The sequence below is a fragment of the Drosophila sechellia genome, chromosome 3L (genome assembly GCF_004382195.2).
Source record: "Drosophila sechellia strain sech25 chromosome 3L, ASM438219v1, whole genome shotgun sequence".
In the NCBI taxonomy this organism is placed as follows: domain Eukaryota; kingdom Metazoa; phylum Arthropoda; class Insecta; order Diptera; family Drosophilidae; genus Drosophila; species Drosophila sechellia.
The window spans coordinates 7,522,686-7,536,557 of NC_045951.1; the positions used below are offsets into that span (position 1 = coordinate 7,522,686).

General features: G+C 44.7%; 2 protein-coding genes across 4 annotated transcripts in view; both read right to left on the bottom strand.

Annotated features, from left to right (window-relative positions):
• Window positions 1-13,872, bottom strand: part of LOC6611183 — a 59,980-nt gene that overhangs the window by 10,788 nt on the left and 35,320 nt on the right. Inside the window, exons 22-28 of the mRNA XM_032717965.1 lie at window positions 10,966-13,866; window positions 9,739-10,869; window positions 8,512-9,642; window positions 6,832-8,415; window positions 4,003-6,735; window positions 3,265-3,813; window positions 48-2,973 (exon numbers count right to left, since the gene is read on the bottom strand). Of these exons, the coding sequence (XP_032573856.1) occupies window positions 48-2,973; window positions 3,265-3,813; window positions 4,003-6,735; window positions 6,832-8,415; window positions 8,512-9,642; window positions 9,739-10,869; window positions 10,966-13,866 (12,955 nt within the window). The remainder of the gene's footprint in view (window positions 1-47; window positions 2,974-3,264; window positions 3,814-4,002; window positions 6,736-6,831; window positions 8,416-8,511; window positions 9,643-9,738; window positions 10,870-10,965; window positions 13,867-13,872) is intronic.
• LOC116801076 overlaps window positions 1-13,872 on the bottom strand; it is a 35,110-nt gene that overhangs the window by 3,247 nt on the left and 17,991 nt on the right. For 2 of the 3 annotated variants that reach the window (XR_004361762.1, XM_032718611.1), the window contains exon 1: window positions 48-128. The exons of the other annotated variant lie outside the window; for it this stretch is intronic. The gene's annotated coding sequence lies outside the window, so the exon portion shown is untranslated. Of the gene's footprint in view, window positions 1-47; window positions 129-13,872 lie in introns of those variants that run through there. 3 annotated transcript variants of the gene reach the window in all.

Here is a 13,872-nt window from a genome sequence, read left to right on the forward strand (position 1 = left end):
TGTGATCTCGACCTAACAAGTATCTTGAATATAAGTACCATAGTTACCTTTGGAAATGCTGCCCTTCTCCACCTCTACCTCCGCCTCCAGATGACTCTCTCCAAAAGCCACTGGCATCGACAGAGAAGGATCAAGGGCAGCTGCAATAGCACCGCTACTGTGGTGGTAGTGTTGCTGATGATGGTGATGCTGTTGCTGGCGACGGAGGGTCTCCTCAATAAGGGCCAGGGGACTGCGGGTGGGCTTGGGCGAGCCGGGACTGGCGGCCAGCAGACGATCAGGATCACCGGAGCCTAACATGGGTAAGGCAACGGAGTCCGAGAGACTGGAGTCGGTGGTGTCGATGAAACTGACATCGAACTCGTTAATGCACCTCTGCTGATCGCTGCTTGTCGCGGAGGTTGGACGCACAGACATGATCGTGTGGTGTTCTACATCAAACTCTGGCTGTCGGTAGACCACCTCGAGCGGCTTGTCGGGGCCGAAGGTTTTAGTGAACACCTCGCTGGTTAGCACCTTGCGACTGTTGCTGCCGCTACCGGAGGATGATGAGGTAGAACTTTTTGTACTATCGCTTGATTTAATGGAACGTATGGTTATCACCTCACAGTCGTCATCAACGAGCACGGTGCTAACAGCGCTGGTGGTTGCTGTTGGTTCCCGGTGCACCCGTACGGTCGATGTCGAAACAACCGCTCCACTTGCTCGCCGGATGTTGGTCAAGTCCTTGTCCGTTTTGCGGCTAACCGTGCTAACGGATCGCACACTTCGTCGCGTACTATTTGAAGAACCGCTGGCACTGGTGGTGCCGCTTCCCGAGTTCGAACTCGACTCGTTCATCGTGTCCTTCATCTTCTTTTGCAGCCTTGGCTCCATGGACCTCGCCACGGTCGATGTAGCTGTGGTGGTCATGGTGCCACTGGATTCACTTACTTTGCTTACCGTTCGCTTTACTGGTTTCTTATTATCTACCTGAGGTCTCTTGACGGTGTCATCACTCTTGCTTAGCTTTGCTGCAGTCCTTGCACTGGAAGACACGCTAATCGGAACTTTAGTGCGCTGTATAGTGGCTGTTGTCTTCTTCAGAAGCTTGTTGTCGGTTTCTATGGAAGTTTTGGAGACAAGTTTCTTGGCTGAATTAGCTGATTGTGTCTTCATGCTTTTGGTTTCTTGGCTCTTGGAGCCTATCACGTTTGCTAGCTTATTTTCCTTGGATGTTTGTCGTTTGTATAGGCGATCGTTGCTTTTCATTAGGGATTCCTTGCTATCGCTCTGTGAGCCTCTCTTAATCTGGGAACGGGGCTGTGCTGGTTTCTTTTCAGCAATCGAGTTTTTTTGTTTCGGTATTTGGGTTGTGGACTTTGTCAAGGCACTTGTTACAGTTTGTGTTCTTCGAGTACTTTTAGTTAGGGCCGGAGTAGGCGATTTGGGTGGTGCCGGCGACTTTGGAGATGCCAAGGTGACATTCTGGCCAATGTCGCCATCGCCACTCAAACCGTACCTCATGCTGTGGGCCAGGGTGGGTTGCATGTATCTGTGGGTGGCAGACGGTGTCGGGGTTTTCCGCTTCTCAACGTGCTCTTGGCTGGCAATTCGCTCAGTCTTTTTGAAACTCTTTTCCGTAAGCTCTTTGGTAGAACGAGTGGCAGTTGTTTTACTTTTGTTTACGGTTTTCTTATCTGTCTTTGTGGTCTTTGACTGTGGACTAAACGATCGAGGTGAGGTATTGTAGGGTATTCGTGTCACATCAGTTTTAACCCTGGGTCTTGGGGTGGTAGATCGACTACCTTCACCTTGCGGTTGGCTTTCGTAGAAAATGGAACTCGAAGCAGGACTTGATGATCTCTCGAAGTGTATTTCACTTATCACACGACTAGTAGCGGAAGCTGAACTGGTAGTTGTTGAAGTAGAGCTTGTGACTGAACGTCGTGACTCGGTCTTATTTGATAGTTTTGATTTGTCAGTGGTTATTGTTTTTCTAATTGGAGTTTGTTTGACAGTAGTCGTCTTTGCTGGAGAAACTGGCTTGGGCTTAGGCTTTTCCCTAACCGTGAGTGTTCTTTTGCTATTGGTTGACTTATTCATTGGTTTTGCAGAGGCCTCCTCTAATATTTTTCCCGTGTCTGACTTAATTATTTTTTTCGGTTGTGGTACCTTTTTAACAGCGTCTATTGATTTCTGTTCATCGTCTAAATTTACAAAGTAAGCAACGGGACGAACTTCTTGTGCATCAGTTTCTTTAAGCTGGGTGCCATAGAGTTTATCTTCCATGGAAATATTTGGAATGAACTTTGCATTTTTAAGTGTATCTTCAACTATTTCTTCAACGGAACGACCTTCACCTACAACCTGTTCCCTAATATTTCTAGTTTTCTGAACACTCTTGAGTGTTTCGTCAACAATTTTTTGTACTTCAGCATCACCAGCCCTGATAGTATCCTCCACAATCTGTTGAACAGACCGATTTTCTTCGATATCAGAAACCAAATCAACGTCTAATTGATGATCTAGATAGCTTAGCTGAGTCTCACATTTCAGTGAAATGGGGCTGATTGTTTTTGACTTTTCTCCAGATTGCTGAGAAATACCCTGATCGTCTATAAAAGGAGTTACCAATAAGGTCCTCTGAACTGGATCGGATATTGGATTAGATATCTGTGTATCAAGCGTTGCTCTAATAGAGCTTGCTGATTTAAAGTTGGATTGAGTTGAGGCTGAAATTTCCTCTGTCATAACAGGTGTAATATTCTTGGGACATATGCCAGACAAACCGGTTCCCTTCCGTCCATCGTCCGAATATTCTTTAGAACTGGGCTTATCAGTCTCAATGACTGACTTGGAACTGTCGTCTGGTTTAGCTAGGACCTTTTCGTCTTTCTTTTCAGGCGACTTTGGTTTTTCCTCAGAATGGAGAGGAGTTTTAACCCCACCACCTGTAACACCAGTTACCAAAGAAGTTGGATGGCTAATAGGCTTGTCTTGTGGCTGGGGAATATCTATTTCGTCATCGGTTTCATCGTCAGAATACTCTTTTAACATAGGCTTTACTGACTCTTTTGGTGCCTTGTCTCCTACTGAGGTTGGGATCTTATCCTCTTTCAATTGTGAAAGGGAATCAATCAGTTTAACTATCTTGGTATCCTCTGTTGTTATACTAGTGCTTGCTAACTTAATAGTTGTTTGAACTGTTGTTGATTTTTCTTCTGCCTTAAAGGCAATAACATCTCTGGCCTTTACGTCAGGGATAGTAGTGAAGGGTGTCACTGATGGAGTTGCTTCCCTAAGAGGCTTGTCTTGAGGCTTGGGAAAATCTATTTCGTCATCGGTTTCATCGTCCGAATATTCTTTAGGACTGGGCTTATCAGTCTCAACGACCGACTTGGAACTGTCGTCTGGTTTAGCTAGGACTTTTTCGTCTTTCTTTTCAGGCGACTTTGGTTTTTCCTCAGAATGGAGAGGAGAAATAACCCCGCCACCTGTAACACCAGTTACCAAAGAAGTTGGGTGGCTAATAGGCTTGTCTTGTGGCTTGGGAAAGTCTATTTCGTCATCGGTTTCATCGTCCGAATATTCTTTAGGACTGGGCTTATCAGTCTCAACGACCGACTTGGAACTGTCATCTGGTTTAGCTAGGACCTTTTCGTCTTTCTTTTCAGGCGACTTTGGTTTTTCCTCAGAATGGAGAGGAGTATTAACCCCACCACCTGTAACACCAGTTACCAAAGAAGTTGGGTGGCTAATAGGCTTGTCTTGTGGCTTGGGAATATCTATTTCGTTATCAGTTTCATCGTCCGAATACTCTTTTAACATAGGCTTTACTGACTCTTTTGGTGCCTTGTCTCCTACTGAGGTTGGGATCTTATCCTCTTTCAATTGTGAAAGGGAATCAATCAGTTTAACTATCTTGGTATCCTCTGTTGTTATACTAGTGCTTGCTAACTTAATAGTTGTTTGAACTGTTGTTGATTTTTCTTCTGCCTTAAAGGCAATAACATCTCTGGCCTTTACGTCAGGGATAGTAGTGAAGGGTGTCACTGATGGAGTTGCTTCCGTAAGAGGCTTGTCTTGTGGCTTGGGAATATCTATTTCGTCATCGGTTTCATCGTCCGAATATTCTTTAGGACTGGGCTTATCAGTCTCAACGACCGACTTGGAACTGTCGTCTGGTTTAGCTAGGACCTTTTCGTCTTTCTTTTCAGGCGACTTTGGTTTTTCCTCAGAATGGAGAGGAGAAATAACCCCACCACCTGTAACACCAGTTACCAAAGAAGTTGGGTGGCTAATAGGCTTGTCTTGTGGCTTGGGAATATCTATTTCGTCATCAGTTTCATCGTCCGAATATTCTTTAGGACTGGGCTTATCAGTCTCAACGAACGACTTGGAACTGTCGTCTGGTTTAGCTAGGACCCTTTCGTCTTTCTTCTCAGGCGACTTTGGTTTTTCCTCAGGATGGAGGGGAGATTTAACCCCACCACCTGTAACACCAGTTACCAAAGAAGTTGGATGGCTAATAGGCTTGTCTTGTGGCTTGGGAATATCTATTTCGTCATCGGTTTCATCGTCCGAATATTCTTTGGGACTGGGCTTATCAGTCTCAACGACCGACTTGGAACTGTCGTCTGGTTTAGCTAGGACCTTTTCGTCTTTCTTCTCAGGCGACTTTTGTTTTTCCTCAGTATGGAGAGGAGATTTAACCCCACCACCTGTAACACCAGTTACCAAAGAAGTTGGGTGGCTAATAGGCTTGTCTTGTGGCTTGGGAATATCTATTTCGTCATCAGTTTCATCGTCCGAATATTCTTTAGGACTGGGCTTATCAGTCTCAACGACCGACTTGGAACTGTCGTCTGGTTTAGCTAGGACCTTTTCGTCTTTCTTCTCAGGCGACTTTGGTTTTTCCTCAGAATGGAGAGGAGACATAACCCCACCACCTGTAACACCAGTTACCAAAGAAGTTGGGTGGCTAATAGGCTTGTCTTGTGGCTTGGGAATATCTATTTCGTCATCAGTTTCATCGTCCGAATATTCTTTAGGACTGGGCTTATCAGTCTCAACGACCGACTTGGAACTGTCGTCTGGTTTAGCTAGGACCTTTTCGTCTTTCTTTTCAGGCGACTTTGGTTTTTCCTCAGAATGGAGAGGAGAAATAACCCCACCACCTGTAACACCAGTTACCAAAGAAGTTGGGTGGCTAATAGGCTTGTCTTGTGGCTTGGGAATATCTATTTCGTCATCAGTTTCATCGTCCGAATATTCTTTAGGACTGGGCTTATCAGTCTCAACGAACGACTTGGAACTGTCGTCTGGTTTAGCTAGGACCCTTTCGTCTTTCTTCTCAGGCGACTTTGGTTTTTCCTCAGGATGGAGGGGAGATTTAACCCCACCACCTGTAACACCAGTTACCAAAGAAGTTGGATGGCTAATAGGCTTGTCTTGTGGCTTGGGAATATCTATTTCGTCATCGGTTTCATCGTCCGAATATTCTTTGGGACTGGGCTTATCAGTCTCAAGGACCGACTTGGAACTGTCGTCTGGTTTAGCTAGGACCTTTTCGTCTTTCTTCTCAGGCGACTTTGGTTTTTCCTCAGGATGGAGGGAAGATTTAACCCCACCACCTGTAACACCAGTTACCAAAGAAGTTGGGTGGCTAATAGGCTTGTCTTGTGGCTTGGGAAAGTCTATTTCGTCATCGGTTTCATCGTCCGAATATTCTTTAGGACTGGGCTTATCAGTCTCAACGACCGACGTGGAACTGTCGTCTGGTTTAGCTAGGACCTTTTCGTCTTTCTTCTCAGGCGACTTTGGTTTTTCCTCAGGATGGAGAGGAGATTTAACCCCACCACCTGTAACACCAGTTACCAAAGAAGTTGGGTGGCTAATAGGCTTGTCTTGTGGCTTGGGAAAGTCTATTTCGTCATCGGTTTCATCGTCCGAATATTCTTTAGGACTGGGCTTATCAGTCTCAACGACCGACTTGGAACTGTCATCTGGTTTAGCTAGGACCTTTTCGTCTTTCTTTTCAGGCGACTTTGGTTTTTCCTCAGAATGGAGAGGAGAAATAACCCCACCACCTGTAACACCAGTTACCAAAGAAGTTGGGTGGCTAATAGACTTGTCTTGTGGCTTGGGATTATCTATTTCGTCATCAGTTTCATCGTCCGAATATTCTTTAGGACTGGGCTTGTCAGTCTCAAGGACCGACTTGGAACTGTCGTCTGGTTTAGCTGGGACCTTTTCGTCTTTATTCTCAGGCGACTTTTGTTTTTCCTCAGGATGGAGAGGAGATTTAACCCCACCACCTGTAACACCAGTTACCAAGGAAGTTGGATGGCTAATAGGCTTGTCTTGTGGCTTGGGAATATCTATTTCGTCATCGGTTTCATCGTCCGAATATTCTTTGGGACTGGGCTTATCAGTCTCAACGACCGACTTGGAACTGTCATCTGGTTTAGCTAGGACCTTTTCGTCTTTCTTTTCAGGCGACTTTGGTTTTTCCTCAGAATGGAGAGGAGAAATAACCCCACCACCTGTAACACCAGTTACCAAAGAAGTTGGGTGGCTAATAGGCTTGTCTTGTGGCTTGGGAATATCTATTTCGTTATCAGTTTCATCGTCCGAATACTCTTTTAACATAGGCTTTACTGACTCTTTTGGTGCCTTGTCTCCTACTGAGGTTGGGATCTTATCGTCTTTCAATTGTGAAAGCGAATCAATCGGTTTAACTATCTTGGTATCCTCTGTTGTTATACTAGTGCTTGCTAACTTAATAGTTGTTTGAACTGTTGTTGATTTTTCTTCTGCCTTAAAGGCAATAACATCTCTGGCCTTTACGTCAGGGATAGTAGTGAAGGGTGTCACTGATGGAGTTGCTTCCCTAAGAGGCTTGTCTTGTGGCTTGGGAATATCTATTTCGTCATCGGTTTCATCGTCCGAATATTCTTTAGGACTGGGCTTATCAGTCTCAACGACCGACTTGGAACTGTCGTCTGGTTTAGCTAGGACCTTTTCGTCTTTCTTCTCAGGCGACTTTGGTTTTTCCTCAGGATGGAGGGGAGATTTAACCCCACCACCTGTAACACCAGTTACCAAGGAAGTTGGATGGCTAATAGGCTTGTCTTGTGGCTTGGGAATATCTATTTCGTCATCGGTTTCATCGGCCGAATATTCTTTGGGACTGGGCTTATCAGTCTCAAAGTGCGACTTGGAACTGTCATCTGGTTTAGCTAGGACCTTTTCGTCTTTCTTTTCAGGCGACTTTTGTTTTTCCTCAGAATGGAGAGGAGAAATAACCCCACCACCTGTAACACCAGTTACCAAAGTAGTTGGGTGGCGAATAGACTTGTCTTGTGGCTTGGGAATATCTATTTCGTCATCAATTTCATCGTCCGAATATTCTTTAGGACTGGGCTTATCAGTCTCAAGGACCGACTTGGAACTGTCGTCTGGTTTAGCTAGGACCCTTTCGTCTTTCTTCTCAGGCGACTTTGGTTTTTCCTTAGAATGGAGAGGAGTTTTAACCCCACCACCTGTAACACCAGTTACCAAAGAAGTTGGATGGCTAATAGGCTTGTCTTGTGGCTTGGGAATATCTATTTCGTCATCGGTTTCGTCAGAATACTCTTTAGGACTGGGCTTATCAGTCTCAAGGACCGACTTGGAACTGTCGTCTGGTTTAGCTAGGACCTTTTCGTCTTTTTTCTCAGGCGACTTTGGTTTTTCCTCAGGATGGAGGGGAGATTTAGCCCCACCACCTGTAACACCAGTTGCCAAAGAAATTGGATGGCTAATAGGCTTGTCTTGTGGCTTGGGAATATCTATTTCGTCATCAGTTTCATCGTCCGAATATTCTTTAGGACTGGGCTTATCAGTCTCAAGGACCGACTTGGAACTGTCGTCTGGTTTAGCTAGGACCTTTTCGTCTTTTTTCTCAGGCGACTTTGGTTTTTCCTCAGGATGGAGGGGAGATTTAACCCCACCACCTGTAACACCAGTTACCAAGGAAGTTGGATGGCTAATAGGCTTGTCTTGTGGCTTGGGAATATCTATTTCGTCATCGGTTTCATCGGCCGAATATTCTTTGGGACTGGGCTTATCAGTCTCAAAGTGCGACTTGGAACTGTCATCTGGTTTAGCTAGGACCTTTTCGTCTTTCTTTTCAGGCGACTTTTGTTTTTCCTCAGAATGGAGAGGAGACATAACCCCACCACCTGTAACACCAGTTACCAAAGATGTTGGGTGGCTAATAGGCTTGTCTTGTGGCTTGGGAATATCTATTTCGTCATCAGTTTCATCGTCCGAATACTCTTTTAACATAGGCTTTACTGACTCTTTTGGTGCCTTGTCTCCTACTGAGGTTGGGATCTTATCGTCTTTCAATTGTGAAAGCGAATCAGTCGGTTTAACTATCTTGGTATCCTCTGTTGTTATACTAGTGCTTGCTAACTTAATAGTTGTTTGAACTGTTGTTGATTTTTCTTCTGCCTTAAAGGCAATAACATCTCTGGCCTTTACGTCAGGGATAGTAGTGAAGGGTGTCACTGATGGAGTTGCTTCCCTAAGAGGCTTGTCTTGTGGCTTGGGAATATCTATTTCGTCATCGGTTTCATCGTCCGAATATTCTTTAGGACTGGGCTTATCAGTCTCAACGACCGACTTGGAACTGTCGTCTGGTTTAGCTAGGACCTTTTCGTCTTTCTTCTCAGGCGACTTTGGTTTTTCCTCAGGATGGAGAGGAGATTTAACCCCACCACCTGTAACACCAGTTACCAAAGAAGTTGGGTGGCTAATAGGCTTGTCTTGTGGCTTGGGAAAGTCTATTTCGTCATCGGTTTCATCGTCCGAATATTCTTTAGGACTGGGCTTGTCAGTCTCAACGACCGACTTGGAACTGTCATCTGGTTTAGCTAGGACCTTTTCGTCTTTCTTTTCAGGCGACTTTGGTTTTTCCTCAGAATGGAGAGGAGAAATAACCCCACCACCTGTAACACCAGTTACCAAAGAAGTTGGGTGGCTAATAGACTTGTCTTGTGGCTTGGGAATATCTATTTCGTCATCAGTTTCATCGTCCGAATATTCTTTAGGACTGGGCTTGTCAGTCTCAAGGACCGACTTGGAACTGTCATCTGGTTTAGCTAGGACCTTTTCGTCTTTCTTCTCAGGCGACTTTGGTTTTTCCTCAGGATGGAGAGGAGATTTAACCCCACCACCTGTAACACCAGTTACCAAAGAAGTTGGGTGGCTAATAGGCTTGTCTTGTGGCTTGGGAAAGTCTATTTCGTCATCGGTTTCATCGGCCGAATATTCTTTGGGACTGGGCTTATCAGTCTCAAAGTGCGACTTGGAACTGTCATCTGGTTTAGCTAGGACCTTTTCGTCTTTCTTTTCAGGCGACTTTTGTTTTTCCTCAGAATGGAGAGGAGACATAACCCCACCACCTGTAACACCAGTTACCAAAGATGTTGGGTGGCTAATAGGCTTGTCTTGTGGCTTGGGAATATCTATTTCGTCATCAGTTTCATCGTCCGAATACTCTTTTAACATAGGCTTTACTGACTCTTTTGGTGCCTTGTCTCCTACTGAGGTTGGGATCTTATCGTCTTTCAATTGTGAAAGCGAATCAGTCGGTTTAACTATCTTGGTATCCTCTGTTGTTATACTAGTGCTTGCTAACTTAATAGTTGTTTGAACTGTTGTTGATTTTTCTTCTGCCATAAAGGCAATAACATCTCTGGCCTTTACGTCAGGGATAGTAGTGAAGGGTGTCACTGATGGAGTTGCTTCCCTAAGAGGCTTGTCTTGTGGCTTGGGAATATCTATTTCGTCATCGGTTTCATCGTCCGAATATTCTTTAGGACTGGGCTTATCAGTCTCAACGACCGACTTGGAACTGTCGTCTGGTTTAGCTAGGACCTTTTCGTCTTTCTTCTCAGGCGACTTTGGTTTTTCCTCAGGATGGAGAGGAGATTTAACCCCACCACCTGTAACACCAGTTACCAAAGAAGTTGGGTGGCTAATAGGCTTGTCTTGTGGCTTGGGAAAGTCTATTTCGTCATCGGTTTCATCGTCCGAATATTCTTTAGGACTGGGCTTGTCAGTCTCAACGACCGACTTGGAACTGTCATCTGGTTTAGCTAGGACCTTTTCGTCTTTCTTTTCAGGCGACTTTGGTTTTTCCTCAGAATGGAGAGGAGAAATAACCCCACCACCTGTAACACCAGTTACCAAAGAAGTTGGGTGGCTAATAGACTTGTCTTGTGGCTTGGGAATATCTATTTCGTCATCAGTTTCATCGTCCGAATATTCTTTAGGACTGGGCTTGTCAGTCTCAAGGACCGACTTGGAACTGTCATCTGGTTTAGCTAGGACCTTTTCGTCTTTCTTCTCAGGCGACTTTGGTTTTTCCTCAGGATGGAGAGGAGATTTAACCCCACCACCTGTAACACCAGTTACCAAAGAAGTTGGGTGGCTAATAGGCTTGTCTTGTGGCTTGGGAAAGTCTATTTCGTCATCGGTTTCATCGGCCGAATATTCTTTGGGACTGGGCTTATCAGTCTCAAAGTGCGACTTGGAACTGTCATCTGGTTTAGCTAGGACCTTTTCGTCTTTCTTTTCAGGCGACTTTTGTTTTTCCTCAGAATGGAGAGGAGACATAACCCCACCACCTGTAACACCAGTTACCAAAGATGTTGGGTGGCTAATAGGCTTGTCTTGTGGCTTGGGAATATCTATTTCGTCATCAGTTTCATCGTCCGAATACTCTTTTAACATAGGCTTTACTGACTCTTTTGGTGCCTTGTCTCCTACTGAGGTTGGGATCTTATCGTCTTTCAATTGTGAAAGCGAATCAGTCGGTTTAACTATCTTGGTATCCTCTGTTGTTATACTAGTGCTTGCTAACTTAATAGTTGTTTGAACTGTTGTTGATTTTTCTTCTGCCTTAAAGGCAATAACATCTCTGGCCTTTACGTCAGGGATAGTAGTGAAGGGTGTCACTGATGGAATTGCTTCCCTAAGAGGCTTGTCTTGTGGCTTGGGAATATCTATTTCGTCATCGGTTTCATCGTCCGAATATTCTTTAGGACTGGGCTTATCAGTCTCAACGACCGACTTGGAACTGTCGTCTGGTTTAGCTAGGACCTTTTCGTCTTTCTTCTCAGGCGACTTTGGTTTTTCCTCAGGATGGAGAGGAGATTTAACCCCACCACCTGTAACACCAGTTACCAAAGAAGTTGGGTGGCTAATAGGCTTGTCTTGTGGCTTGGGAAAGTCTATTTCGTCATCGGTTTCATCGTCCGAATATTCTTTAGGACTGGGCTTGTCAGTCTCAACGACCGACTTGGAACTGTCATCTGGTTTAGCTAGGACCTTTTCGTCTTTCTTTTCAGGCGACTTTGGTTTTTCCTCAGAATGGAGAGGAGAAATAACCCCACCACCTGTAACACCAGTTACCAAAGAAGTTGGGTGGCTAATAGACTTGTCTTGTGGCTTGGGAATATCTATTTCGTCATCAGTTTCATCGTCCGAATATTCTTTAGGACTGGGCTTGTCAGTCTCAAGGACCGACTTGGAACTGTCATCTGGTTTAGCTAGGACCTTTTCTTCTTTCTTCTCAGGCGACTTTGGTTTTTCCTCAGAATGGAGAGGAGATTTAACCCCACCACCTGTAACACCAGTTACCAAAGAAGTGTGGTGGCTAATAGGCTTGTCTTGTGGCTTGGGAATATCTATTTCGTCATCAGTTTCATCGTCCGAATATTCTTTAGGACTGGGCTTATCAGTCTCAAGGACCGACTTGGAACTGTCGTCTGGTTTAGCTAGGACCTTTTCGTCTTTTTTCTCAGGCGACTTTGGTTTTTCCTCAGGATGGAGGGGAGATTTAGCCCCACCACCTGTAACACCAGTTACCAAAGAAGTTGGGTGGCTAATAGGCTTGTCTTGTGGCTTGGGAATATCTATTTCGTCATCAGTTTCATCGTCCGAATACTCTTTTAACATAGGCTTTACTGACTCTTTTGGTGCCTTGTCTCCTACTGAGGTTGGGATCTTATCGTCTTTCAATTGTGAAAGCGAATCAATCGGTTTAACTATCTTGGTATCCTCTGTTGTTATACTAGTGCTTGCTAACTTAATAGTTTTTTGAACTGTTGTTGATTTTTCTTCTGCCTTAAAGGCAATAACATCTCTGGCCTTTACGTCAGGGATAGTAGTGAAGGGTGTCACTGATGGAGTTGCTTCCCTAAGAGGCTTGTCTTGTGGCTTGGGAATATCTATTTCGTCATCGGTTTCATCGTCCGAATATTCTTTAGGACTGGGCTTATCAGTCTCAACGACCGACTTGGAACTGTCGTCTGGTTTAGCTAGGACCTTTTCGTCTTTCTTCTCAGGCGACTTTGGTTTTTCCTCAGGATGGAGAGGAGATTTAACCCCACCACCTGTAACACCAGTTACCAAAGAAGTGTGGTGGCTAATAGGCTTGTCTTGTGGCTTGGGAATATCTATTTCGTCATCAGTTTCATCGTCCGAATATTCTTTAGGACTGGGCTTGTCAGTCTCAACGACCGACTTGGAACTGTCATCTGGTTTAGCTAGGACCTTTTCGTCTTTCTTCTCAGGCGACTTTGGTTTTTCCTCAGAATGGAGAGGAGATTTAACCCCACCACCTGTAAGACCAGTTACCAAAGAAGTGTGGTGGCTAATAGGCTTGTCTTGTGGCTTGGGAATATCTATTTCGTCATCAGTTTCATCGTCCGAATATTCTTTAGGACTGGGCTTATCAGTCTCAAGGACCGACTTGGAACTGTCGTCTGGTTTAGCTAGGACCTTTTCGTCTTTCTTCTCAGGCGACTTTGATTTTTCCTCAGGATGGAGGGGAGATTTAACCCCACCACCTGTAACACCAGTTACCAAAGAAATTGGATGGCTAATAGGCTTGTCTTGTGGCTTGGGAATATCTATTTCGTCATCGGTTTCATCGTCCGAACATTCTTTAGGACTGGGCTTATCAGTCTCAAGGACCGACTTGGAACTGTCGTCTGGTTTAGCTAGGACCTTTTCGTCTTTTTTCTCAGGCGACTTTGGTTTTTCCTCAGGATGGAGGGGAGATTTAGCCCCACCACCTGTAACACCAGTTACCAAAGAAGTTGGGTGGCTAATAGGCTTGTCTTGTGGCTTGGGAATATCTATTTCGTCATCAGTTTCATCGTCCGAATACTCTTTTAACATAGGCTTTACTGACTCTTTTGGTGCCTTGTCTCCTACTGAGGTTGGGATCTTATCGTCTTTCAATTGTGAAAGCGAATCAATCGGTTTAACTATCTTGGTATCCTCTGTTGTTATACTAGTGCTTGCTAACTTAATAGTTTTTTGAACTGTTGTTGATTTTTCTTCTGCCTTAAAGGCAATAACATCTCTGGCCTTTACGTCAGGGATAGTAGTGAAGGGTGTCACTGATGGAGTAGCTTCCCTAATAGACTTGTCTTGTGGCTTGGGAAAGTCTATTTCGTCATCGGTTTCATCGGCCGAATATTCTTTGGGACTGGGCTTATCAGTCTCAAAGTGCGACTTGGAACTGTCATCTGGTTTAGCTAGGACCTTTTCGTCTTTCTTTTCAGGCGACTTTTGTTTTTCCTCAGAATGGAGAGGAGACATAACCCCACCACCTGTAACACCAGTTACCAAAGATGTTGGGTGGCTAATAGGCTTGTCTTGTGGCTTGGGAATATCTATTTCGTCATCAGTTTCATCGTCCGAATACTCTTTTAACATAGGCTTTACTGACTCTTTTGGTGCCTTGTCTCCTACTGAGGTTGGGATCTTATCGTCTTTCAATTGTGAAAGCGAATCAGTCGGTTTAACTATCTTGGTATCCTCTGT